This window comes from Amaranthus tricolor, chromosome 17, assembly GCF_026212465.1.
Source record: "Amaranthus tricolor cultivar Red isolate AtriRed21 chromosome 17, ASM2621246v1, whole genome shotgun sequence".
In the NCBI taxonomy this organism is placed as follows: Eukaryota; Viridiplantae; Streptophyta; class Magnoliopsida; order Caryophyllales; family Amaranthaceae; genus Amaranthus; species Amaranthus tricolor.
In genome coordinates this window covers 16,697,335-16,721,555 of record NC_080063.1, presented here as the reverse complement: position 1 = coordinate 16,721,555, position 24,221 = coordinate 16,697,335, and the positions used below count along the sequence as shown (strand labels likewise).

Sequence of the window (24,221 nt, the reverse complement as noted above, 5' to 3'; positions counted from 1 at the left end):
CCGAAATCATATGTTTGGTCTGTTAGGTCCGTATGCCTAATTATTGCATCATCTAAATTAAGGACATTCGAGATGTTGAGCGATCTTGTCACACTGTTTTATGTGCCATCTTTTACTTACTTTCTTTTGTACTCCCTCCTATTCAGCTTATGTGTCTCATTTCCTTTTATGGTCAAGTCACCCCCATTTCTATTTTTGATATGGATTTTTGACTTTTATGTCCTTAGTAACTTTATCTTATTTTCAATTATACCCTCTATTACCCATACTAATTTTCCTCCCTTACATTAAAAAAATCCATAATACCACTCTCTTTTCTACCCTTAGGGTCCCACTTTTGACTCTCCTTAAAATCCGTAAAAAGTCAAATGGAACTCCTAAGGTGAATAGGAGGGAGTATTATTCAATACTTATTGATTTCTTGTTTTCATAGGTTTCATCATTAGGAAACGAGAAAACTACTTTGTCGACTGACCATAACCTTACCTGATTGGTGACGATGAGCTCTGCTATTACATGTTATCTCAAATGAAAATGGTTTGTGCTGCTGTTTTTGTTCTGTTGTTATTGATGCCTTGATCAAGGTGCTGCTTTCGATTGTTGCTTGTCGGGTTGTTGTTGTCCAAGCGTGGCCTACAGGCAAATGTTGTGTAATTTTGTGCTACGATATTACATGTTGTCTCAACAACTTTGTTTTACTTAGGGATTTGTTTACTTTCTTATCATAGTACATTGTATAGGCTTACTAAACTTTTACGTTATATGTTTTGTTTTGTGTTGTATCCTGGCTTTGCTCGAATTTTATACAGTGTAATTTATTTTTTAGATTAATAAATTTTAATTGCCAAAAATAATAATAGTAGTAGTGATAATAATAATTATTATAATAATAATAATGATAATAATAACAATCTAAAATAATTTACCGCCATAATTAGTTAAAATGCTAATTATGTTCATTAGCCACACTTATTTGTGTGGGAAACAAGAAAAACAATGGTCAACAAAATCATACAGCCACGCTTATTAAGCGTGCCTAAAAATTTACCAAAACAGAGACCACGCTTAATTAAGCGTAGCTAAATCTATCAGTCGCATTTTTAAGCACAGGTAGGTGCAACTTTTTTTGTAGTGATAAATTGACTTATTCATTCATGGATAAATGTATATAGGAAATGAAATTCATAAATTATTATATTAATGACTGTATATTTGGTAGCAAAATAAAAATGAAATTCAAATATTATTTTACCAAAATTTATAGCATTTTAAACTTTTGTTCATTCTGCAAATCTTTTTAAGAAATGATTTGTATAATGTGAAATTTTATTTTAAAAAACTAATCCTTGTAAGTAAAATTTAAAAATTGATTATCAATTTTTTTCCAAACTCATCCTACAAATTTTTTTAATCATCAATTTTTTTTTCCATGGTAACAATTATATTCAACAAATCTTTTCTTTGACAAAAAGTCAATCATTGTAGGTTAATGTCTAGGGTTTGCATTAAAAATGTATGCTTGCAAATATAAATGTAGGTTAATGAATTTTTTCTAAATAAGCTAAAGAATAGCTAAATGCAAATATAAATGTACTTGCATAAATGTTATTGTTCAATTTGTTTATTATCAAATTGTTATTATATTATTATATCGATTATAACATTTTAATAGAATTTCAAGTATATAACGATAATTGTTATGAATGGTAGTATACTAATGTGATTATAAATGATAGTATACTAATGTGTGACTTGAGTGCACATTAAAGGGTTGAATTCATGTGTGTGACTCTTGAGTTGTGGAATCCAAAAGGGTGTAATAAGGTGAAGAGTATTCATGGGAATTATTGGTGTTAATGAGAAAAATGATGATGTTCAACAAAGGTCTCCTCCTTTGTCCACAACTAGGTAAAGAAGGAAGATCGTGGCTCCAAGGAGGTACATTGAAGAGTGTGATTATGTTGTTTATGCTCTCAACATTGCTAGCGAAGTTGAAGGGTCAAATGAACCAAGTACGTACAAGGAGGCTATGGCCTCAAATGACTCAAGCAAGTGGTTGATTGCTATGAAACAAGAGATGGAATCTCTTGCGAAGAATGGAACTTGGGATATCGTTGTTGCACCAAAGAAAAAGAAGATTGTGGGGTGCAAGTGGATATTCAAGAGGAAGGAGGGTCCTTCTAGTGATATTCCTCCCATCTACAAAGCAAGGGTTGTTGCAAAGGGATACTCTCAAATTGAGGGTATTGATTTTCACGAAGTTTTCTCTCCGGTCGTGAAACACTCTTCTATTAGGGCATTGCTTGCTTTGGTGGCGATGGAGGATTTGGAGTTACATCAATTGGATGTAAAGACGGCTTTTCTTCACGGTGAGCTTGAAGAAGAAATCTTTATGAAGCAACCGGAAGGTTTTGAGGTAGCCGGTAAGGAGAATCATGTGTGTAGATTGAAGAGGTCATTGTATGGGTTGAAGCAATCTCCAAGGCAATGGTACAAAAGGTTTGATTCCTTTATGATTTCACATGATTTTGTTAGAAGTTCTTATGATAGCTGTGTTTATCTTAAGAAATTTGAAGATGGTTCTTTACTATATTTGCTCTTATATGTTGATGATATGCTAGTAGCATGTAGCTCTTTGCTTAAGGTGGAGGACTTGAAAGAGTTGCTTTCAAGTGAATTTGATATGAAAGATCTTGGTGAAGCCAAGAAGATTCTTGGGATGGAGATTTTGAGAGATCGGGCTAAGGGTGTCTTATACCTTAGTCAAAGGAAGTACATTGAGAAAGTTGTTCAACGTTTCTCCATGGATGATGCTAAAGGTGTGTCTACTCCTCTTGCTTCTCATTTCAAATTGTCCAAGAATTTGTGTCCACAAACAAAAGAGGAAGAAGAGCAAATGGTAAGAATTCCATACACTAGTGCCGTTGGTAGCGTTATGTATGCTATGGTATGCTCTAGGCCCGACATTGCTCATGCGGTGAGTTTGGTGAGTAGATATATGTCTAATCCGGGTAAGGGACATTGGGAGGCACTAAAATGACTATTGAGGTATTTGAAAGATACTTCAAATGTTTGTCTCATGTATGGGAAAAATTCAAGTGAGCTAACCGGGTTTTGTGACTCGGATTATGGTGGTGATCTAGATAATAGAAAGTCCACAAGTGGGTTTGTGTTTACTTTGGGTGGTTCGGCGATTAGTTGGCAATCATCTTTGCAAGATGTGGTTGTTCTTTCTACAACCGAAGCGGAGTACATAGCCGTGGCCGAGTCATTCAAGGAAGCAAAATGGCTTAAAGGTCTTGTTGGTGAAATGTGCAACAAAGTGTGTGAGGTAAGTGTGCATTGTGATAGTCAAAGTGCAATTCATTTGGCTAGGAATCAAAACACATTTCATAGAAGGTCCAAGCACATTGATATTAAGTATAACTTTATCCGGGATGAAGTTGAGCACAAAAGGGTGTTATTGAAGAAAATTGACACTACGGAAAATCCGGCCGACATGATGACAAAGTCATTACCTACTACCAAGTTTGAGTTATGTGTTGACTTGGTAGGTTTAGCTCCTTGCTTGAGATAATGCCCTCTTGGGCATTTTGAGGTGTGTATGTTTTTTGAATATGAAGTGGATTGATGAATGTTGTGACTTGGGTGAACTCAAGTCAAGGTGGAGATTGTTATGAATGGTAGTATACTAATGTGATTATAAATGATAGTATACTAATGTGTGACTTAAGTGCACATTAAAGGGTTGAATTCATGTGTGTGACTCTTGAGTTGTGGAATCCAAAAGGGTGTAATAAAGTGAAGAGTATTCATGGGAATTATTGGTGTTAATGAAGATTAAGGTGAAGAGTCTCATGTGTGTGACTCTTGAGATAATGCCTTTTCAAGTTCTTAGAGTTATTTCATAGTATTCATTACCCTAAATTAACTATGTATTTATGTAAGCCATTCATCTTCAAGTACCTAGCACTATAAATAGGGCTCTCATACCCACACTTCAAGTATGCAAAACACATCAAACACAACCCTTAAGCCAAACACATAGCCTATTGTTGTTATCTCTATCTCAATTGTAATTCTTCATATTGAAGTGTTGTTTGTATTCATTTGATATAATATAAACATAAACTACACACCACGGAGGACGTAGCCATCATTGGGTGAACCTCCTTAAATCTTTGTGTCCTTGTTTGTTACTTTGTCAAACTTATTTTTGCTCATTGTTGTTTGTTCTTAACATCGTAAGTATTTGGCGATCGTTTTCAATAATATATATAGTTACATAAATGTTACATCATTTAAAAGTTATATCTTTTGACACAGCGTTTTAGTTTTGGTATCATATAATTTAATAAAAAAATCCTAAAATTTCAAATGTCACGATTAGCAAAGATTATGTGCCACATTGAATGCATTTACCAAGTAATTGATACTCGCAAGGCAATTCATTTTGATAAAGCGTTTCATGGCAGTATATTTGACTATGTAATATCACCGGGTGAAATTAGGATTTTAAATTAGGGGGTCATATTATCGATATACTAACAAATTATTTATAATATAAGGTACTCATAACTGACATGATGATCCGAAGTTTATTCGACATTGTAACCAAATTGACTTGAATTTAAAGATGATTTACAATTATGTAAAAACAATATGGACACAAAATCCGATTTTAATCCCACCCAAAACATCTAACCCGAAATCAACAATGACCCCACAAACCATTAAACACTAGATAAGAAAAAAAAATTAAAAATCATATACACTTAAATGAACTTGAATCATATAAATTTATTGGTCTATAAAAATAATAGTTTAAATTAGCGTTTGATCTCTTAACCTTAGACTACAAATGTGTTAGACCAACCAATGAGCTATAGTAATTTTTGTTATATTTTTACTCTCTTTAAACTATATATCATATTAGTAAGGGGGGCCAAAATCAAATTTACAAAGGATCACATTTCTGTAAGGGCATATAGCTTCGCCCATGCTTATCAATAGAATTAAAATTACTTTATAATATAATTATAAGTGTTTATATTGCACTAGTATAGAAACTCGTGCATGCACGATATTATTAGCGTAAAAGTATATATAAATATAAATTTTAAATAAAAATGCAATTATATGTTATTAACATAAAATTATTATATTTCTTATAAAATCAATAGAGAATTTTAGTATTTTTTAAGGTAAATTTGGGTAATCTTCCAACAACTTTATAATAATAATTCTTTGCCATTCTCAAAGTAATTTTTGATTATCATGTATATCTTATTTCTTGATGAAATGTTTTAGAAATTAAAATTTTAATGTAGAAATTATATTAATTAGCAAATTTTTCAACATTAAAAAGCCAATATATATATTCTAAGAAGCTTTAATCGGAAATATTATGTAGCTTTTAAAAATATAATTATATTTCAAGAAAATTTAAATTAAAAGAACATATCATATTGTAATATAGTATTCATATATTAAGAAATAAGTTGATGTTAACTTTGGTAAGAATTATTTATTAGTTTGTATGATTTTATTATTTCATGAAACTTACAAAAAGCAAAGAGAAAACAAAGAGCATCTTTAATCTATAAACGAATAAAAATCAAAATATGATCTTTCAATTCATTCTCAATTATATTTTATTTTATTCGCCCTAAAACATCTCTAGTTCCCCAATTTATCTTCATAAATTTCTTTAAATTCGTTCTCATAATAAAATCTAACACATTTTGCCCTACTCTACTTGAACATCAATGGAAGAATTCGTAAATTGATTGGGAATTAATGCCTAAAGCTAACATTGAATTTTCACATCATCCTACTCAGTATATTTTAATAGAAAACTTTAAGCGGGGTCTGGAGAAGAAAAAAAGACAACAATTCATATCCGTATAAAAGAGCGCGGCCAAAAAGCTCTTCAACTCCAGAAAAACTATAAAGATAATGAACCATTATGCTAACGTCTATTATGCTAAAAATTTCTACCAAAGTAGAACTAATTTATAAAAACCGAACTCAAAAAATTAATCATATAATTAAACTACGAAAATAGGACTATTTAGTGTAATATACGCTACTATAATTGATGGATATTTAGCACTGCGTTTGACTAGAGCATGTGTTGTTTATTCCTTTTTTTTTCTTTTAATAATACCTAATTTATTAATAAAAAGTCATACAACATCTACATCAGAGATAAAAATTAGCAAGTACATAACTACTATAATCAAAGATAATTCAAAATTAACAAAATTACGATCGTTGTGTATGACATTTGACAATTCTAAATATCATCTTCCACATCGCTGTTTGATACAGCCTTCAATGGGGGTATTTCAATCTGTTGTATTCTTGAGATAGAATTGAATTTGATGTAGTTGATGGTAATTATAAGTTTGATGTCTGCTTCATTATCGCATTAATCTCTACCAACAAATCAACTAGAGACTAAAATTCATAACTTTAACTCTCACGACGAGAGATATTAAAACCCAATATATGGGTAGAATCAACCTAATAAATGGGTAGAACAAATTTTTTATAAAGAGAGGACAAAAATTTATTCTAATCATATTAAAGAAAGCTTAAAATAGAGAAATTAGGAGCTTAACCAACTATGAAGATTATAATTTTTTTAGAGAGAGATAAGACTAAAAACGGGAGTGCTTATTCCTTGTTAATGCAGCAATAACTCGTTTTATTTTTTTTCGAGTTTGTTTCTCAATTAATATTGGAAACCAAAGTGACATAATTTATGAGAGACGATTTTTTTGAGAAATCATTTCTAATTGAATCGGCCCTTAAAGAAAAATGTAGGATAAAAGCATGTATTAAGTTTTGATGGATTGGGTCTGAGAAACATCTCTCAGAGAGACGGTCTCTCAGGAGACCGGCTGGATAAAAGGTCATGAATTTGACTCTCATTAGTCTTTTAATTAGTTTAAATTTTTTATTGAGATAAGTCTTAAACAGAAAAACTCTCTGTAAACTACTCCCTTCTATCCACCTTAGGTGTCTCGTTTCCTTATTCGATCAAATCAATCTAAATGTCTAATTTTTATTTTAAGTATGTTATCTTTACCAATGCAATTACCCTTACTAAACTTAATTTTTTTTATATTTTTACACCAACTAGCCCCACTTTTTCTTTCACACTGGTCCCATTTAACCACCTAAAAAATGCTGAAAACTTCAAATGGGACACATTGAGAATACGTGGTCCCATTTAACCACCTAAAAAATGCTGAAAACTTCAAATGGGACACATTGAGAATAGAAGGGAGTATAATACTATATTAAAAAAAAACTTTAATTTCAATTTAATGTAATTTATCAAATTATTTTCAACAAAAATAATTAGTTTATTAGGAAAAACATGTGAATCCCAATTAGTTTACATCAATATCACCATCAAAGAGAAAAACTCTACTAAAATTCATTTTATGTCACACATCACTAATTTAAAAGAACAAATCATGTTTGTTGATTGTAGCCACCAATTGAAAGTCTCCATCGTGTTTCACATGGTTCATTAAGACGTCCAAATACATTACTCTCCTTCTCTCTCTTCGTAAACCTTCCACGTGAGGTCCACGTCCAGGTACACTCTCCATTAATTTACAACATTTCCACAAATATCCCTACATTTCCGGTTTCTTCTACAAATTATTTCCCACCATATAAAAATACATGAATACCCTCTATTTTAATCATTAAGTGACTTCTACTTGGATAAAAATTAAATGTATATAATCTTATATCCAACATTTATAATAGGATAACAATCAATCAAATACATAACAATTTTAATCAATTAAATTTTCACATAGAATAAGTTACGATCATTATAAAGGAAATCCAACACTAAATCATTTCCTCTCACATCAGTATTAGATCTTTTTTATAATGATCGTGACTTTTTTATGTTTGGCGTAGTAGTTTATTCATTCGTTAAAATACTACTCCCTTCAATTTAAAGTTAATTTCTCATTTGCTTTTTGAAAACTATTCACATTTTATTCTTAATTTGTATTTAATTCTTAATCTATAAGTTTAAATATAGTCAAATGAGATATTGTTTGATTCGTTTTAACGTGAAGGTTATTAACATCAATTTTTTATAATTTTTAATTATGTATAATTAAAGATATTATGAATTGAATTAGTGCATTGACAAACATGCAAAAAATAAATGAAATATCAAATTTGAATTGAAGGGAATATTTTTAAAAAAAGCGTTGTACGAAAAGTAGTATTTTGACTGACATTTTAATATTTCATGTACTTAAAATTAAAAATACTCTATTATTTCTATTTTCTAAGGGATTGTAACACAAACAATTGATACAAGAATTAAAGAAACCTAGATTAAAAATAAAAGAATATAAAAAAAATGTAAATAAAAATTTTAAAAAATAATGAAAAAACAGCTCAAAAATCAAAATTAAAATATTACAAAATTTAAAAAAAACACACTAAAATACAAAAAAAAAAAAAAAAAAAAAAAAGCGTAGCAATTTGGATAGAAGGACTAGCATTCTAAAATTTTCCATTTTCTTAGTAAATTATTTTCATATCCAAGTGAACTCCTTTTATCATTCATAAATTAACAATTTTATTCCTTGTAATTACGAAATTATCCTTCAATTCTTTCTATTTTCTCCCATTTTAATACCCACCTCACCTGACCAACAAAGTCGAAGCCAACTGCAAATCGCGCGAACTTGTGGAAGGGTACATTAGTAATTGTATCCTCCTCGTCGGAAAAATGTCTTCCGACACCGGAGTTCCATTACTTCCGACGAACATTAAGATCGAGAAAGAAGTTTCTAATGAAGCGTCAATTTCTGGAGCAGTATTTAATGTTTCAACTAGCATTATTGGCGCTGGAATTATGTCGATTCCAGCTACATTGAAGGTTCTTGGAGTTGTTCCGGCGCTTATTTTGATTGTTATTGTTGCATTATTGGCGGATTTATCGGTTAACTTTTTGCTGCGGTATAGTTACTCCGGTGAGATGACGTCATTTTCTGGTGAAACGGTGACGTATGGTGGTGTTATGAGAGAATCATTTGGTTGGGTTGGGTCTTTACTAGTTCAAGTTTCAGTGGCGGTTTCTAATTGGGGCTGCTTAATCGTTTATTTGATTATTTTAGGTAATTACTTTTACTTCATTTATTTTTTCTTTTGTACAATTTATATTTATTTATTTTTTTACTGCAATTTCATTTTTGGAGTCTTAGTTTTTGTTTTAATTAGTTGAATTCAAGAAGGTTTAAGAAAATTTATGGTAATTGTGGTCTTTGAAGTTTTAGATGGATATTCTAAATACACATGATAAAATCAGCTTTGATTTTTTTTCGTTTAGGATGTTCAAACAATTTGTTTCATCAAGTGAATGGTATAAACGTATAATTATGCAACGACTTTGAAATAAAATTGAATTTGATCTGTTCTCAACAAAAACTGATCGTTTTTGTTTTGTTTAAGGTTTAAGAAAATGTCAAATATGTTCAAACAGATCAGACCCATTCAGCCCGTCATGATCACTCCAAACTAATGAAGGGCTGTGTTAGGAGCAAGTCAGAGTGAAAGAGCACAATAATTTTTAAGGTCCTATTTTGTAAGAATTTTCAACAATTGAGGCTTAAATTTTATTAATCAAAGTTTAATTCTATATTTGAAATTACAATACTTAGAATCCATTGTGATCAAATACCTTAAATAACAGTTTTGGCATACGGCAACACAATCTTTAGTTGTGTTGGATATTCTCAAATTCTTGGAATTCATTCTGTAGATTAAGCAAGTTAGCTAAAAAGATGTATTCTGATGAGTATGAACTCATTTCGGATCTCGTCTATCAGTTTAACTAACGGGTTCTTATGTAGGGGTACGATTTAAATCAATTTTATATTTTTAATCATCGACTTAATATTTGGTTGATTTTATCCTCAACATCTTCCATCGTTATCAATTGATACTCCTAATTTAACAGCATTTCGTACTTTCATGTGCATAATATCGTCCATATATTGTGTGCTGCAGGGGATGTCTTCTCTGGAAATGAGCACGGAGAGTCCCTCCATTTGGGTGTCTTACAAGAGTGGTTTGGTGTTCATTGGTGGAATGCTCGGCCTTATGCCCTCCTTTGCATTGTCGTCTTAATTCTTCTCCCCTTGGCTCTTTATCGACGTGTTGGTAAGCTCGTTTCTAGTCTTTTCCAGCCCTATACAGGATTATTATGTTTTTGTTACCTTGTGCTTTCAAGACAAATAAGTCAACTTAGGGACAATGAGTTTCAAATTAGATCTAACCACATTCAATTTTCAGTTGACATATGATAGAAACTATAATTTATCATAGACTACAACCGCCCCAACCATCAGCTTAAACTTATGTTTGAGCTGGTTCGTTGACATAGTAGCCAATATGATAGCACCATGTATGAAGAGATCGTGTGTTACGTGACGTCTACACTCCTAACCAAAGGGTCCTCATTTGAGAGGGCATGATGCAGAATATAACATACATATTAATATGTTATGGGACTATAACATCAACTTAAATTTTTGGTTGAGTTGATTTCTTGAAAAAATAAGTTTATGAAATAATCGTCAAGTCAAGTGACAAAAACTATGTAATTAAATCCAGATTAATGATAATAATTCCTGCAGAATCTTTGATTGCAGATGAAGTTAAACTGTACTCTTGCATGATCAGCGTATTTTATAAAATTGAACCTTATTAGATTGATTGCATTGAACTGCAAATTACAAATTCAAGTACAATCTTTGTTGTAAACAGAATACTTGAGGTTTTCCTCTGCAGTAGCAGTTCTCTTAGCTGTGGTGTTCGTTGTAATTAGTTTCGTGATGGCAATTTATGCGGTTTTTCAAGGAAGAACTCAGAAACCTAGACTGTTTCCGGACTTGGATGGTCAATCTTCATTCTTCAATCTCTTTACTGCTGTGCCAGTTATAGTCACAGCGTTCACATTTCACTTCAATGGTGAGTGAAAAACAGCTAACACTAGTAAAAACAGAAAACAACCCATGTACTAAACTGCTTTTTTTTGTGTGCAGTTCATCCAATCAGTTCAGAACTCGGCAAACCATCAAAAATGGCAAAAGCAACAAAAATTTCTCTCATATTATGCATTATAATCTACTTCTCCGTTGGCCTATTTGGGTACCTTTTGTTCGGGGAATCCATTGCACCCGACATACTAGTAAACTTCGACAGGTCTTCAGAGCGCCCTTGGCTCAACGATATGGTACGATTGAGCTATGCTCTTCACCTGGTGCTAGTCTACCCTTTGCTTAACTTCTCTTTAAGGGGAAATATTGATGAACTTTTGTTCCATAAGAAACCTAGTTTGGCCAATGACAATTTCAGATTTGTTACTCTCACTTTAATCTTGCTAGCCTTAAGCTACTTAGCTGCCATTGCTATTCCGGATATTTGGGTTTTCTTTCAGTATGTTGGATCAACTACCATTATCTCTATTGCATTCATTTTCCCTGCCGCGATAATTTTGAGGTAATTCTTTCTGTTATTTACTCACCTTTCTTAAGCATCATAGATGGTAATGTCAATGAACTAACTCAACCAAAACTTAGCTAATAATGGTAGAAGTCCCATACATACTCTATCATGTCCTTTCACACGAAAGCCTTTTAGACTAGAGGTGTAGATGTAATTGTTAATATATACTATTCTTCACCTTAAGAAGTTGTAATAATTGATCTCTTAGGTTGTAAATTCTGTTATCTTGAAGCAGTTATTATTGTGTCTAAAAGTTGTTATTGTTACTAACTTTGGATTATATTTCTACCTCTTCAGTCTATATAAAGAGGTTGTTAAGATGAAGGCATTGTTAGTTAAACAATTCAATAATATTACACCAGTTTCTTCCTTTCCTTCTTACTCTTTCTAAGTCATCTGTAACTTGGTCAGAGCCAAATTCCATCCTCTGCCCTACTGTAGGGTGAATGAGATTTGAATCAATGACCCTTTTGTCAAGCTGGCTTCTGATACCATGAAATAAACCAAATTAACCCAAACACTTAAGCTCATGTCCAAGATATTTTATATACTCTATCTGGTAATCATGATTCCTCACGGGTTTCGTTTTGTTTTACATGGCAGAGATGTTCGTGGTATATCTTCAACAAAGGACAAAGTCATCGCTGTGATAATGTTGTTTTTGGCAGTAGTTACAAGCACAATCTCCATTGCAACCAACATTTTCAATGGAATCGAGTAAAGCAAAGAGCGGATGATGTGTGCTTATCCTTTTGTTGATCCGGGCCAACAAATTCCCTGAAGTATGAGTATACAACGAGTCATTAACTTATATGATAGAATTGTGCACCTCTACAATTCTATGGATTACTCCAATATCTGTACAATATACCACAGAATTCCACAAGTGTATGCGACAAGAAAGTTTTGTTAATGTCTTAGATTAGTATTAGTTACCTATCAATGAGAAGTGTAAAAGCTATTGGCCATAGTTTTGTGGCTAGATTGTAGTGTATGAATTTTCGTGTATTTTAGTGTAATACTGTAATATGTTTGTAATAGTATGTGCATATATGTGGTGAAGCTATGGAACAAATTATCCGAATCAGCTCAGTAGACTTGGCTTTATATTTTGTAATAGGTTATGAGAACTATATTTGAACTGCAACAGGTCTTACTTTCTCATTTTTTAGATGTAAGCATGTATGCCTATGAAACCCCATGTTTTCCGGTTCTTACATGAGTTAAATGAAGAAAAGCATGAGTTGAAGGGAGATAGAGGACGAAAGAGTGTCGAAGGAAGCAAAATGAACAGAGATGAAGGAAGCGTGTTGAAGAAACAAAATGAATCGACAGTTCACCGTTCACTTTTGCAAAAATAAACCGTGAAAAATACTTTCCTGTTTTTTATATTGTATAGATATAGATTTTACTCTATTTTGATTTATAAACTTGATATATGAGATGTTAAATTTAGATTTTAAGGCTATGCATGAAAAAAAAAAGTAAAAATATAAAATACCTTTACAATGGTCAATGCATAATTTGATAATAATATAAATCTCAACTTCATACTATATTTAATGTAATCACCGTTTGAATGCATACCATCATAATTTGAAATTTCTACTAAATTATAGACAAATTCTCATGTTTAAATTTAATGTTACGAAAGGAAAGTCATCTTTGGCAAGTAATTTAGTAGCATATGCTAAATATCAATTATAAAGGTCCTATAAAAATACTTGGGAGTTGGGTGTACAATTAAGAAGATTTTTAAAAATTCTTAATTTGAATAAATGTGCTTATCATTTGCCAAATGGTGAAGTAAAAAAACGTATGAACTCTATAATGATTTATGGTAAACTTGTATTGATGCAACTTTATATTGAAAATTTGAAAACAATTCTACAAAAAATAAAAAAAATGAACTAAATAATCCAACTTTCAAACTTATTTCAAAATTAAACGTGAAAATCTCAAACTTGAGGTTTGGGTTGTTCGCAGTTAGTAACTGCAAACAGGTCAAAAAAGACAAAAATAGTTGTTCCCACATAGTAACTGGGAACAACTTTGACATTTTTTTTGACCTAACTGCGAACAACTATTTGACTTGTTTTGAACTGTTCGTAGTTAGTAATTGCGAACAACCTCAAACTTCAGATTTGAGATTTTTACGCTTACTTTCAAAATAAATTTGAATTTAAAAGTTGAATTATTTAGTTTATTTTTTTATTTTTTGTCTTATTATTTTCAAATTTCCCTTTATACTCCTACTACGCTACTACCCATTGAACATTATTGGTTTTAACTTTTAAGGAGTAGCTATGAGCCTATGACAATTAAAATGTTGATCAAAAGGATTTAATTCTAATCTCCACTCACTAATGTAAAATAAAATTGAGAAAGTACTTCACATTACTTTAAATTTATATTCTTGAAATTAGCTTAGGTCTAAATCAGAGGCAGTTATAAGGTGCGTGAGGTGCCCAACCGCATAAGGCCCTCAAATCTAAAGGCCTCATATTAAAAAGTTATATTAAATTAACATACTATTAAGATAGAGTAGTTGGTTGGAATTTTACTTAATATTTCAATGGTCTGTGTTCAAATCAAATTCTATTAATTATTTTTTTTCTCCTTTTTTAACTCTTAAACTTCCAAAAAATTATCTCTTATATTGTTTAATATTTACTTATTTATTAAATAGGACTTCAAAATTGTTTACTCCGCCCCTAGTAAATGTGGTTCTTTATAGGTTGGTAGTCGGTTCCTAATCTCTTATTTTTGTTTGACATTTTTATTTTACTTTTGTTTTTGTTTTTTTGAATAAAGTTAAAGAGTTTTTTGCTCCTAAATTATTGTTTTTGTTGCTCTCTTTTGAAAAGCTTTTTATTTTGTTTAATCTTTAGGTTAGGTGTATGGTTACGTGTTTGGAAGATCCGTCTAACAACTTTCTTGATATGGTATATCTATTGTCATTATATATCAACGGAGCACCTTCGGAAAAGATACAAAGACCTAAATGTGTTACAGGAGAAGATCCAAATCAATGCAATTAGTATAAAGGTGATTATTATTTGTATTAATATTTCAGATTTTATATTTGATCACTCTATCATATTAAATACGAGTCAACTCAATATAAACCGTCTTATAATCATACTTCATCTGTTCCAATTTACTTGCAACGTTGGTTTTTTTACGCAGTCCAATGCATTAATTCAATCCTTAATATCTCTGATTACGAGTAATAAAAAATTATAAAAATTTGATATTAATAATCTGTACAATAAGACAAATTAAACAAGATTACTAAATCTTCACCTATAGATTAAAAACTAATTATAAATTAAGAGTAATAAATGAATAATACTATTTTTAATAATGTTGCAACTAATTTAAAATGGAGGAAGTATTATCCCATATAGAATTTGTCTTATTATTATGACTTTATACCTTTATATTGCGTGAGAAAATGTCACTATCAGTAGCAACTATAATGGAACGCTATTAGTACGTGACTACTAGGGGGCCGGGGCCAATGAGTATTGAGTATACTAATGAATTATGCCCTCTATAAATCATTGTACTCCAATTAAGGATAAGTACTAAGTTCTTGAACTAAAATTACCTCAAATACCCCTCCTTCATATTTTCCCACCGCCTTCCTAAACCTCAAATTTCACCGGCAAAATGACCTCCGACGCAGGAGTTCCATTACTTCCGACTAACTCGAACAACGATATAAAAATCTCCGATAAAGCTTCGATTTCTGGAGCAGTTTTTAATGTTTCGACAACTATGGTGGGTGCCGGAATTATGTCCATCCCGGCGACTTTTAAAGTTCTCGGAGTTTTCTCGGCCTTGTTTCTGATTGTCGTTGTCGCTTTTTTGGCGGATTTATCTGCGAACTTTCTGCTTCGCTTTACTAATTCAGACGATACTAAGTCATTTTCCGGTGAAACAATGACCTATGGCGGTGTTATGAAGGAGTCGTTTGGGTCGATTGGATCTTTGCTTGTTCAGATTTCTGTGATCATCACTAATTGGGGTTGCTTGGTCGTTTATTTGATTATTTTGGGTAATTATTTGAACTTTTCCTCAAATCAATGCAATATAGACTTTTTGAATCACTATATATTTTGATTTTTTCTGGTTTTTTGATATTTTCATATCTTTTTTAATTGTTCTATGAATTAATGTGATTCTTCCGCTGGGTATAAATAGCGAAATATAAAATCAAAGCTGTATTGTAAAGAAATGAAAACGAAACTACAAGAAAGTTCATGGAGATGAAATTTGATCAATCCAATTTCTTAGACTATGTCATGAACTGTTGGGTTTGATAAGTTCAATTTGGAATGATAAATTCAATTCAATTCGGAGTGATAACCTACAAGAATGTTAATAGTTTTTAGCATCAAAATTATAATTTGCATTTTGCAATTATGTATTTATTCATCTTTAGGAATTCCTTTTCATCTCTTAAAAAAATCAATGGAGCTTTTAAAATGCTAAATTTCAACTTGATCATTAAAGCTTGATCAAACTTTACAAACTTGGACTCGTATACTTGACTCTTGACAGATACATGTTTAACCGTCTAACAGACTATTTTATGAAAAAATTTAGTGTATATTTAAACCAAATTGAGAGTCCAAATGTTGTATTTATGTTCGAGGGTGAAGGATTCGACACAATCATACCAATAATTACGATAAAATTAAGAGTTTGAGCAACATAGGTGGAACATGTGATTACCTCAATGTCAAGTTTTAAAATTTCGTTGCAAATATATAGGAAGAAGATTATGATTGACAAGTTTATGTACTCCACATTTCTGTTTGTTAACGTAATTTGCAGCTCTAAATTCACCCCATAACTTATCAATGCTGCAGGAGATGTCTTCTGTGGAAGCGAGCGTGGAGAGACCCTACATTTGGGTATCTTACAGGAGTGGTTTGGCTCTCAATGGTGGAATACTCGGCCTTATGCCCTTCTCGCCATTGTTGTTTGTGTTCTTCTCCCCCTAGTCCTTTTTCGTCGTGTTGGTAAACACTTTTCCCTCTTGATAAGCCTGTATTATTCTAATTTGGACTGTGAAACATTGTGTAAGATTATGAGTATTATCCGTTTTTTTGTCGCAAACAGAATCCTTGAAGTATTCCTCTGCGTTATCTATCTTGCTAGCTGTGTTCTTTGTTTGCATTAGCTTGGTGATGGCAATTTCTGCACTAATTCAAGGTAAAACTGAGAAGCCTAGGTTGTTCCCGGACTTGAATGGTCAATTCTCATTCTTCAACCTCTTCACCGCAGTTCCAGTAATTGTGACTGCTTTTACATTTCATTTCAATGGTGAGTGATCAGTAAAAACATTCATTTTACCACGATAAACCGTTTAAAACTTGAAGTCAATCTGAAATACTAATCTGGTTTTGTTTGCTTAATTATAGTCCTTCCGATCACTTCAGAACTTGGGAATCCGTCTAAGATGGAAAAAGCACTGAAAATTTCTCTGATACTATGTGTAGCAATCTATTTTTCCATTGGCTTATTCGGGTACCTTTTATTTGGAGATACAATTGCATCAGATATACTTGTGAACTTTGACAGGTCGTCCGAGAGCCCTTTACTCAACGATGTGGTACGATTGAGCTATGCACTTCACCTTGTGCTGGTTTACCCTATGGTTAATTTCCCTCTAAGACTGTTCATCGATGAACTCGTGTTCCCTAAAAAGCCGGTTTTAGCCAATGACAACTTCAGATTCTTTTCTCTCACTTCAGTCATACTTTCCCTGTCCTACTTAGCTGCCATTGTCATTCCTGATATATGGATTTTCTTTCAGTACGTTGGTTCTACTGCTATTGTTTTGATCGTATTCATTTTCCCGGCCGCAATCACTTTGAGGTATGTACTCAGTATGCTCTACTCCTTATTTGTTCCTCTGCTTAGACTGATAAAATCTTCTCATGATCCTGATGACCATCAATTTCTTCTGGCAGAGATGTTCGCGGTATATTCTCATTACAAGATCAAATTATTGCTGTGATAATGGTGATTTTGGCAGTGCTTACCAGCACAATTTCTATCTCGACAAACATATACAGTGGAAGCGAGTCATAGAACGAGGGTTGATAGGTCGATCCCAACCGCCCTAAGCAGCCATGTAAGGCAAGCTTCTACGGTACATGAACCACCAGAACATGGCGTAGGCCTGTTTTGTTGATCTCGGATACCAAATTATACTCCATTCGATGGTGTTATTGTACACATTTTTGTATACTTATGTATTATATGTGATCTAAGTGGTAAGATGTAGATATGGTTGATTTTTAGTACCAAATGTTATTCCATTGATGGCATTATTTTCCGTGTGTAATTGTAATTGTTTCATATACAAGAGCGAAAAGAGAAGATGTTTACTTACTGTATTCTTAATGTCTACTTTTAATATCGTAAATGTCTACTTACATCATTCTTAATGCTTACTTATAATATTTTAAAAAATATATAATGGGCCGGTTCAATTAGAGATAGTTTTTCAAAAAGATCGTCTCTCATAAGAATTTGTGATAATAAATAGGTTGTTTTTGATTAACTCTTAAACATACAAAAATTATGATTCATTTTAAGTGTGTTCTACTATTATAATCCAAAATCAAAAAATATATATATATTTGGCTTAAATGAAATAAAGGTGAGCTCATCAATCATTGAACTAAAATTTTCTTTTTGCTAGAAATTTGGAATGGGTGGACCTTCTAGCTAGGATACAACTATCTATTCTCTTGTTATTTAGCTAACTACCCCAACAAGATTAGCAAAAGTCACATATGAGCAAAATGAGCCACCACTAATAATCTTTTAATTTTAAAATTTTGTACTTCACATGCCAGAATTATCTTTAATAACTTTTATTAGTTTATTATAACTATAAATAATAATTCATAACAAGGCCTAAATGTATAATGGATATTATAAAAGAACCCAAGTTCCAAAAGATTACTTCAATGCCATATAACGTGAAGGATAGCATCAACATTACGAAAATTACGCATGACACAAGAATGCATATATATATATATATATATATATATATATATATATATATATATATATATATATATATATATATATATATATATATATATATATATATATATATATATATATATATATATATATATATATAATCTCTCACTACCATTCATTTACATTATTTATTAATTTGGTTTTTTTATTTATTTTGTACCAGTTTTATTTTTAAACACTAATTCAACATTCTATTTTATTCTTATCCAATACATTTTATATTTTTTTATTTCAATTATATAATTCAATCTCTCCTCATTTATTATGATATACTCTTATTTATCTTTTCTAAGGGATTGTTTGAATCCCTAGAAACACTATAAGGCGTAAATAGTCTAAGAAAAATAATACTAAGTGTTTCGGTTATGAAACGAGAAAGTGCAGAAGACACTTACAGTACTGTGAATGGAAGCGTGGTCTGGAACGGCGACTTGTGGAAGGAAGCGACTTGGATTCCTACAACACAACACGTTAGCCTTGTCCGGGGGATGATCTCCCGGAATACCCCTCCGACGCTCAAGTTAGAACGTAAATCGGAAATTAATGAATGAACGATTGCTGAATGAATACAAGAGGGAATGTCGAGATTGAGATTGCTAGTGTTATTGTTTGGGTAAGCTTAGGATGTAATGTAAGCAAGGATACTAGGAAAGCTATATTTTTTCAGATGATCCTCCCTCCTTGGTGGTAGCCACTATTTATAATGTTGAGGAAGGGAAGTTGCATCTAAGAAGTAAACTATCATGGGAGTAGTGGGAGTAATGGGAGGTGGACTGGTCATGGGAAGAATGGAGAGTTATTCATCTTGAAACAAAGAGAGCCATACATTGTGGGAAAGTGGGGAGTTAGGGTTTTTTAGAGGTAACTGGACCATGGGCCATTCAAGGAAAATAGTAATTCCAGAAAAAGCCCATTGACCGAAAGTCAAGGTCAACTAAAAAGGTCAAAGGGTATTTTAGTAATATGATACTAATTATTAAATAAATAAATTAATTGAATAAAAAGTACCATGACACTTAGCCCCACGTAGGAAGGAAGATGTGAGGGGAGAGCCCCAACAACCAGAAGCATCTTCCTTTATGCGGAAAAACACGTGCCCGTCGGAGTTGATTTAGTGATGGAACACGATCGTAGAGAACATTCGAAAGCCCCATGCGGATGAACACATATCCAATCTGGCGAATCTTCTAACGGCTCGTGAAAATTGAGCTTGTAAGCTTTGAATCGACTGTTTATATGTCAAGTTCTGAGTTGTGACGAAGAAGATACGACCTTTTCAAAATAATCGTGTAAAAAGAACAAAGTCGCGGCTTGTAACGTGTCGCGGAGTAGCCCCAGGCATATTATACCGCAGCAGCAAAATCGTAAATGCGAGGGCCTGATTATTTCTCGGAGAACATCCGCGCATTTGGCTTAACCATGACGCGAACTAAGAGTCCGCGTCTTCAATTCACACATTCATCATGAAAATTCTCCCATACTTAGAATTTTTCAAAAATGGTAAGGGGTACCAGAGGGTCCGACTTGTCGATCATACGGTAATATTTCACACTTGGAGTATTATGGAAACGATGAGGACCACCTGGGGGTCCGACTTATGGACCATACGGACAAACTCGTCGTTGCGGAAAAGTAAAAATGTTCCCAATACCTAGTCATGGCAAGCCCCTTGTTCTTCCATGATACGGTATGAGCACCGTATTCCGTGTCTTCGATCGCACGGTCATACAAGAGGTATTCCATGATACGGTATGTTCATCCAAGTCGCTTCCTTCCACAAGTCGCCGTTCCAGACCACGCTTCCATTCACAGTACTGTAAGTGTCTTCTGCACTTCCTCGTTTCATAACCGAAACACTAAGAAATATTAAAAGGGAAAAAAATATATTAGAGAGCATTAAAAATACTTAGTTTGACAATTTTTCCTTCATCTCTATTCTTCTGCCATTTTCAACAATACTTTCTCCTCCTCTTCTCAACCATATCTCTCCTATGAACCTTCAATTTTAGATCTCTCGTTTCTCTCTTCATTCACTTGCATTAAATCCCACAACTACTATATAATTCTTCAATTTAATGTTTTGATTTTAGCATTTTCAATATTATTTCAATTTATTTAATTTTATTTTTGAAATTTAATTTGAAAACCTTTATCATCTTATTATCTTAGATTTTAGAGTTGATTTTAATTGAATAAACTAAGAAAATATAATATAAAAAGAGGTGAAATAAAAATGAAGAAGAAAGCTTAAATTCTGCGAGTTAATTTTAACAAGGAAAAAATTTACTTTAGTGGGGATTAGTGTAAATATTTATCCACTAATTGAGGGTATTAGAATACCACTGTTGCATTTGCTCTTAATTCAGGCATATAAAAAATTATGAAGTATTAGTGTAAACATTACAAGGACTTCACCTATATATAGGCTAACGGAAGAATACAAGAAGTACATCATTAACTTAATACTTCCTCCGTTTCGTTTTAGTCGCTACATTTGCATTGGCAAGGGAATTAAGAAAAGTGATTGACCTACACTATAGCTGATTGTTTACTTTATAGAGTATAGTATTTTATTATTGTTAATTAAAAAAGAAAAAGGAAAAATAGATTGTTAGGTTACTTTATAGAGTATAATATAGTATTTTATTATAGAGTATATAGTATAGAGTAGAATAAAAATAGGGGTAGGTAGAACTTTAAATGATCGTTTTATTACTATAAACAAAAATATAACAAATAATATGAAATTGCCAAAAATAAAAAATATAGCGGGTATTATAGATATAAACATACAGGAAAAACAAACTAGGCTAACAACTAGATGAGCTGGCACCTAATCCTAATAAAGAAAACACGTGGCAGCATTGTAGTGTACTCAACAAGTGGACTCCTTTGATGATAGATTAGTGTGACTCTTCTTATGTGCCATCTGTAATCTCAACAATATTCATGATAAAAATTCGACATTGTTAATGATAATGATCGATTGATGAAGTCAATAACTTTGAATTAACGAGTCATACATACTTCTTATTGATCGGATTACTTTTACTTACAATGTTTAACCAAGTATATAATAATAAATTATTATGTTTATTTTAATAAAAAGATTATTATGTTCAAAATTAGAGTTGATGTGTTGGCTAGCCGATTGAGCTTGTAAATGGAGTAGTGTATTAATTTAAGATAGCGTGACAAATTAAGCAAAATTAGCGTATCGTACTTGAGCTTTTTAAAACCTAATTGAAATAGTGTTACCAAAAATTCGTATAAGGCGGTATCACCATGACATATTTTTTATATATGGACTGAATAGCTCAACTAATACAATATTAACGTATGTGTTCCTTGTTTTGAGTCATCTCATCGAGAGACGATCTCTCACAAGAGTAGCTCATAGTATTATGTCGAACCAATTTACACCCAACTCTTGAGTTTATTTAGAAAATATGTTGTTGACTAGTTTAACAAACTAAAAGTATTAGTAGTTCAACTGTTTAAACCAGTTGTTATGAAGGTTTTCAAGAAAATTAATTTTCGATTATTGGTTGTTTATTAGAGCAAAAATTGGACTAAATGCAAAAAACTAATGGAAAATCAATCCTAATAGCTTTTTAGTTTTGGTTTAAAAAATAATTTTTACCGAATTAAAAGTCATTGACCAATATTTTTTGAATGTTTGACAAACAAAAAAAGCCAAAAACAAGTACAGTCGGTCTAATGAGAAACCGTCTTTTAAGAGATGTCTCTCAGACCAATCCCATTAAAGCTTAATTAAACTATAAAATAAAAATGAACTCACCAAATTAAAGATAGCCTCTCAAAAACACCGTCTTTTATAAGAATTTGTGAAACAAGTATCTAACACACCCCTAGGCCTTAGTAAAAGAACTACGGATCTAATATAATTATGAGATGAAAGCCCAGCCCAAAATCAAAAGCCCAACAGATTAGGTTAGTTGAACATCAACCTGCTCTTAGGGTTTATATTCATTTAAGCCCTCCTCCTTCCATTTTCTCAAAGTCTCGCCCTTACCGCCGTCTCTTTTCTGCATCCTCTTCAGGTGTCTTTCTCATTCCTTCTCTTCTCTGCATTCTTCTTATCTTATAGAACTTTATTGTTGATTAGAAGTCGATTTAAGTTCTAAATCCAGTTTTATGCTATAAATCTTAGAAAATAACCACAGGAATATATAATTTTTTTTTCCTGTTTCGTGTGAAATTTCATCTACGTTGCAAGTATTTCTAAAATTGATGTATTAGATGTTGTTTTAGTGTTCTTTTTTTTTTTTTGTTTTTTTTCTCTTTGTGAAATGGCTATCGTATGTGTTGAGATTGTTTCTGTTAAGTGTAAAAATTGATAGAAAATTTGTTGGTTTTATCGAAACGCCTAAAGATTTGGTGTTAAATTGTTCAGATTCTTGCTGTAAATCTTTAAAATTGGTAGAACGGTGTAAATTGATTGTTATTGGTAGATGATTGAGTTTGTTGATCAATTTAATGTAACTTAAATTTAAACAGTATTTTATATTATACAAGACATTTTGGGCTGTTTATAGTTCAAAAATCAAATTTCTACCAAAATATGAGTCAATATAGAACAAAATGTTAATCTGTTTGAGCAAATGATTCTGAATTTTTAATTGTGACAACTCAGGTATTTACATTGTTGTGTGATCACCTCAAAACTAAGAAAAGATGCAGAACGACGAGGGAGAGATTATAGATCTTTACGTCCCCAGGAAATGGTATTGTTGTGCTCCAAAATAAACTTTTTACTTTGTTAAGAGTCATCCCATAGTTTGTCTGGATAATGACAATGGTTTATGGTCTTGCGGGTTATTTCAGCTCGGCCACTAACAGGCTGATCACTGCCAAGGACCATGCCTCAGTCCAAATTAACATTGGTCACTTGGATGACAGAGGTGTTTATACTGGTACTTCCACCACTTTTGCTCTTTCAGGCTTCATTCGTGCTCAGGTAAGGATTGTCGTAACACAAGTTTTGTAGTGTTCTTTTATCATAAATGCTGTTAGCGCGGTGCATTATGTTTGGATTGGCAATGCAGGGGGATGCCGACAGTGCTCTAGATCGTCTTTGGCAGAAAAAGAAGGCCCAAGTTGGTCAGTAAGGAGTTCAAAATAGTGCCCTAGGTAGACCATAAACCAAGAAGGTTTTGAAAGTTTTATGCAGTATTCTAAATTAAGACTCGGACAAGTAATTTTTGTTGAATTTTTGCTCACTGCTTTAGTCTATCTTTGTATTTGAGAACTTCACATATGCTGGGTTATCATCTTTGTTCTTGAGCTTGATGGAACATCTTTTATTTATGTGATAAGTTATTGTTTATGGTTGTTTTAGTCCTGTATAGGGCAAGTTCTATGCTATGCAGCTTCTCCATCAACTGGATAAGTTCAGACATACGGTTATTTGTGTGTCGATGTAATTAAATGTCAATATTGTTAGCGAGAAGTTACGTGTGGGCTAAGCTTCTCCATGAAAATTGAGGGATGGCTAAATGGGTAGGCGGATTAGGAACTAAAACGTTCAGATGTTCACCATTCAAGGCGGTTAAATGTTT

At 32.2% G+C, this 24,221-nt stretch overlaps 3 protein-coding genes across 3 annotated transcripts; all 3 read left to right on the top strand.

The window, feature by feature from the left end:
* The first annotated feature begins 8,521 nt into the window (after window positions 1-8,521).
* Window positions 8,522-12,611, top strand: LOC130804363 (amino acid transporter AVT6C-like). The gene is made up of 5 exons (XM_057668777.1): window positions 8,522-9,170; window positions 10,063-10,215; window positions 10,822-11,025; window positions 11,100-11,556; window positions 12,166-12,611. The coding sequence occupies exons 1-5, from the start codon at window positions 8,783-8,785 to the stop codon at window positions 12,281-12,283; spliced, it is 1,320 nt and encodes a 439-aa protein (XP_057524760.1). The 5' UTR covers window positions 8,522-8,782; the 3' UTR covers window positions 12,284-12,611.
* Window positions 12,612-15,099: 2,488 nt separating this feature from the next.
* LOC130804378 (amino acid transporter AVT6C-like) lies at window positions 15,100-17,976 on the top strand. Its single transcript, XM_057668793.1, has 5 exons — window positions 15,100-15,625; window positions 16,443-16,595; window positions 16,696-16,899; window positions 16,998-17,454; window positions 17,550-17,976. The coding sequence occupies exons 1-5, from the start codon at window positions 15,238-15,240 to the stop codon at window positions 17,668-17,670; spliced, it is 1,323 nt and encodes a 440-aa protein (XP_057524776.1). The 5' UTR covers window positions 15,100-15,237; the 3' UTR covers window positions 17,671-17,976.
* A 4,616-nt stretch (window positions 17,977-22,592) lies between these two features.
* On the top strand, window positions 22,593-23,989 carry LOC130804663 (40S ribosomal protein S21-like). Its single transcript, XM_057669188.1, has 4 exons — window positions 22,593-22,703; window positions 23,297-23,387; window positions 23,488-23,620; window positions 23,709-23,989. Exons 2-4 carry the CDS (start codon window positions 23,338-23,340, stop codon window positions 23,769-23,771), a joined length of 246 nt encoding a protein of 81 aa, XP_057525171.1. The 5' UTR covers window positions 22,593-22,703; window positions 23,297-23,337; the 3' UTR covers window positions 23,772-23,989.
* The last annotated feature ends 232 nt before the right edge of the window (window positions 23,990-24,221 follow it).